Below are 4,340 nucleotides of genomic sequence, written 5' to 3' on the forward strand. Positions count from 1 at the left end.
TTCTGGATCGGAAATATAAAAATTCAGTACGCTATACTGGTTCTTCTTCTTTCCGGTTGTTTGGCACTTGGTCGCTAAAAGCGATCCGATACGGCCATGTCAATCCAATAGGCAATAATGTCTATACAGCAATAGTCTTAACTTGGCGATACAAATTCTCCTAACAAGTCACACAATGCAGAGGCCCAACTACCGAGCCTCGCGCGGGATGATGCAATCCCTACTGGATGATGCAATCCCGCAGGATCAAAAATTTTAACTTTCGTCGGAAGACGTGTGAACCGCTCAACGGCCCAGACGGGACTGACCGGACTGACGCTATACTGGTATGGAACAGTTCTTTCTAGATAACCAAGCGTACAATTTCCGCACAAGATAGCACTATTGTACGATATATATCGAACAATACGCAGTACAGATACGATGATGGTACGCTGTATTACAGTACCATGTACCTTTTTTGTATTGATACCGTACAGTTACGCCATACGTCGCCATCTCGTGGCAGTACAGTAACAATACAGTAGCAGTATCTCGTGCGCAAATCGCACGCTTGGTTATCTGGGAAACGGTAACAGGCAAAACGCCGGGATGGCCGCTCTCAGGTTTCTCTCTGCTACCCGTGTTTCGCCAAACAGAGATTTGGTTGTATCGTACATTCATCTTTTTTCGTAATTATTATTCATTTATTATTTTCTTACTCTACTCTATAATTAATAATGGTTAATTGTTACAGTTAACTATATGTATAAACGTAGTAGCGATATTACACTCACATTGAATTATATACAATTTATATAATATATAAATACTAAATTAGAAATATTTGAAAAATTAACTTTTCTATCCCAGTAACACATTTAATTTGAAAGTTGCATTACAGTATGCGGTACTTGACTAAATAATTCAAGAAAATACTGCACTCAATCTTTTATCTGAAAGTATTAAAATTTAGTTAAAAGTTAATAACATCTTCAGTGAATAAATTAAAAATAAAACAATAAGGCCATTCATTAAAAATAATCTAAATAATTACTAGAATACCAGAAATAATATAGTTAATATCGATATCTATATTAACAATCAGCAATAAGTAAATAACTAAATAGATAATATATAATATATAATAGATATATGTATTCAACTCACTGTAATGTAACTTTTGTATCTCAGTTATGTCCGTTATTCCGAATAATTGTATTTCGAAATCCTTACAGTGCGAAAACAGCTCGCCTGATGTAAAACGAGTTTTTTTTTTGCCTCGAGCTCTATAAATAAAAATAGTGCAGATAAACGAATTAGCATAACACTAAATTGATACAATAATACAAAGAAAGGTAAAATTGACCACTACTTTTTGAAACAACGAAAAACATTGCAAATGTAACAACACTTACCAAGAAGTATCCCGAAGGCAGTAGCAGCATCCCTTTTTGTGTACGTCTCGTTTGGAATAAGATCTCCGAATTTGACCAATTCTTTGTCACACCATGAAACTTGTAATAGAGCATACAACTCTTGACTCGTCAGTTGAGGCTGCGAGGAACCGCGAGAGCTAACGTAAGTAAAAACGATATTTTTATTATATGCCAAATAATTCTTTAAACGGCAGATATGTGATAACAATATGCTAAGTTTCGTAGAAAAGAACTAAGCAAGGTTCTTAGATTATTACGACAAAGCGATAAAAGTTTTATTCTTTTCTCAAACTGTCAATTAATGAATTTCATATTTTGTCAATATCCATTTACGAAAGTTCGAGTATACACTTAGAATATTGTTATGTCCAGCTGTTTATTTAACAATAAAAGAAAAATTCAAAATACATGGCCGGAGATGCTGGAATGTGTTGTACTTGTAAAACAGGTTGCTGTTTTTTTAATAAATATTTTTCGATATCCTCGAAGCTTTCACTAGTGTCAGCTATATTTGAGTTTTCCTGATGCGGTCTAGGCCCGATGCTGAAATAATATCATTTAATAAACAGATACTGAAATGAGAAATTAAAGTGTTAAAGGAGCATAAAATAGCAAAACACAGAAGAAAGATTGAGCAATTGAGGAAATATTGAAAAAGTGACAAGTAAAACAAGTAAAATTGAATAATTCTTAATAATTAACTTTCTCGTTCAATAAGCAATAAGTAGACTATTACCCAGTGTCTTCTAGAGTAATCGTATCATGTACCACCTCCGGTACCATAATTGGCACGTCCACATCCATTTCGTGAATTGCATGTAGTAGAAGTGCAGTATTGTCTGTAGGTTCGGCAATTGCAATATCTGTCTTCTTGAGTGTACTCACATCCGTAGGAAGATTTAGCTTGCTCATTGGCTCTTCTGGGACGCGCATTGCTTCTGCGACTAAAAATATAAATTTATTCAAAGTTTTGTACACGTACATCAACGTAAATATTTAACAAGTGTCTAAATAAACTTACGTTGCCCGAGTTCGGCAGGTGCAACATCTTCAGTTACACTCGTGAATGGCCCGGCGATGCGATCATGAAAGCGTTTGCATAAACGGGCGTTCCACCGTGAGTGAGAAGGTTGCTTGAGAAGATCTATCGCCGATATCGGTAATAATCGAGGTACTATCGACGTAGCTAATGGCTGAAAATAATTTAGTCAGAATTTTTGAAATCTCTTAAATGAAAATTTCTCGCTTCTTGAACGTTATTATTTTATAACTTTATATACACGTCTTTTGTAAATTTATATAATTATTAAACTCACCTGACAATGAATATTCACATTCTGACGCCATCGCTTTAACAGTTTGTCACTTAAGACAATATTTTCGTCAGTAACTAGTGTGATTTTTTTTAAAGGCTTGTCAACCACGAAGTAGCTCGAGTGTACTGATTCCAATTCGATGTCCGCTTGCCATGTCACATCCTCTACAGGACCAGGAGGTTCGATCATCGTTGCACCTTCAAGGGATAACTGAAAAATGTATAGGAGTCCGAATTAAAAATTAGGTATAAATAAAAAGTAGTGCAGAATGAGAACAGAGGAAACGAGAAGTCTTAATTTTTTTAACTTTTTAGCTATTACATGGTGATTCTCGTTTGCCCTCTACTTTATGGACTTCATCCAAACGACATTATCGATTAGAAACAAACGTACACGTCTTCTCTTCGTAGGTGTTTCCACGTGTGTTTCACGTGGTTCCTTTGTAGCTCGTTTCTGTGGAGTTAAAGGCAGTCTCTTTGTAACATCACTGAATATATCCACGAGCTTTGGACTATGGATTTCCTGAGATAACTGTTGTTTTTCAATCTCTGTTCATTAAACGATCACATTAATAGGTTTAATTTTTTTAATAATATGTGTATATCATATTATTTAAAATATTATGTGTATATCATATTTAAAGTACTTCATTGATAATTTACCTTCTGTAATAGTGACGTTACTTGTCCTCTCCAGGATGTCTTCTTCCGCGTTGTGTAGTCTCTCCAGGTCTCTAGCAAACCATTAAAAGCAAACCATATCACTCTTTGTATAAAAAACATTATGAATTAACTTAGAGATACTTATATAAAACCAACGGAAGATTGGTAACCGCGCGGACTACTGTCTGAATATTGTTGTTTTGTGAAGAACCATTGTTGAATTAAAAATAGAAACAAATAAAATTAAATCGGAACCTTTATGATATAAATCAAATGGAAACGAGAACGCCAAATCATTACTTAGGTTCGAACCAGATGAAGGTAGCCCAATAATTTTTATTCAATCATCTAGGGCTGCTTTCATCTTGGACCAAAGTAATGATTTGGCGTTCTCGTTTCCATTAAAAATTAGGAAGTTATCGTACTACAAGAGAGACGTAAGGATTAGAAACTAACAATGAGACATCTTCATCACACATAAGCATGAAGTGTAAGTCCTTATCCAAGTAGCCAAAATCCAGGCATGTTGCATCCTTCATCTGTGAATGAAAAAAAATATTAAGGGTAGATGAAGTTTACGATCAGAAAATCAACAGTTTGGCAAGGCAAGGATATCGCGGTACATTACAGGATTTAGGGATCAAGAGTAGAAGTTTGAGAATGCAGAATTTGGTGATTAACAAACGCTTGAACATTAAACCGAGTTTTACATACAGCCATATTCAATCTCTCATCAGACTCCATGTCAGACAAAACGTGCAAGTCTTTTTCCAACGGCACGTTAAGAATGTTTGGACCCGAGAGAGGCATTTCTATCATAGGATCCGCAGGAGGCATTTCAATCGCGCGAAAATTATCCTCGTCTTCACACATTGGTCGTATTTGAAAAGCCTCCTCTGAGAAGTGAAGAAGATTATAGAAGTGAAGCGGCACAAATGGTACCG

The 4,340-nt window shown here is 35.4% G+C and overlaps 1 protein-coding gene across 1 annotated transcript; it reads right to left on the minus strand.

Moving 5' to 3' along the window:
* Nucleotides 1–572: 572 nt before the first annotated feature.
* Nucleotides 573–4,296, minus strand: LOC105570664. Its single transcript, XM_012028061.1, has 11 exons — nucleotides 4,111–4,296; nucleotides 3,853–3,935; nucleotides 3,397–3,467; nucleotides 3,081–3,282; nucleotides 2,735–2,969; nucleotides 2,440–2,611; nucleotides 2,155–2,362; nucleotides 1,827–1,961; nucleotides 1,398–1,555; nucleotides 1,150–1,268; nucleotides 573–935 (listed from the first exon to the last, which is right to left on the minus strand). Exons 1-10 carry the CDS (start codon nucleotides 4,267–4,269, stop codon nucleotides 1,183–1,185), a joined length of 1,509 nt encoding a protein of 502 aa, XP_011883451.1. The 5' UTR covers nucleotides 4,270–4,296; the 3' UTR covers nucleotides 573–935; nucleotides 1,150–1,182.
* Nucleotides 4,297–4,340: the final 44 nt, after the last annotated feature.

This window comes from Vollenhovia emeryi, unplaced genomic scaffold (genome assembly GCF_000949405.1).
Source record: "Vollenhovia emeryi isolate VEMERY1.0 unplaced genomic scaffold, V.emery_V1.0 DF941984.1, whole genome shotgun sequence".
Taxonomy (NCBI): domain Eukaryota; kingdom Metazoa; phylum Arthropoda; class Insecta; order Hymenoptera; family Formicidae; genus Vollenhovia; species Vollenhovia emeryi.

Excerpts from the sequence above, each read along its gene's own strand:
- LOC105570664 (XM_012028061.1), bottom strand. The coding sequence starts at position 4,269 with ATGTGTGAAGACGAGGATAATTTTCGCGCGATTGAAATGCCTCCTGCG. Across the intron at positions 3,936-4,110 it reads ATGAGAGATTGAATATGGCT|ATGAAGGATGCAACATGCCT; the intron begins GTATGTAAAACT and ends TTTCATTCACAG. Across the intron at positions 1,556-1,826 it reads ATTCCAGCATCTCCGGCCAT|CTCTCGCGGTTCCTCGCAGC; the intron begins GTATTTTGAATT and ends TACTTACGTTAG.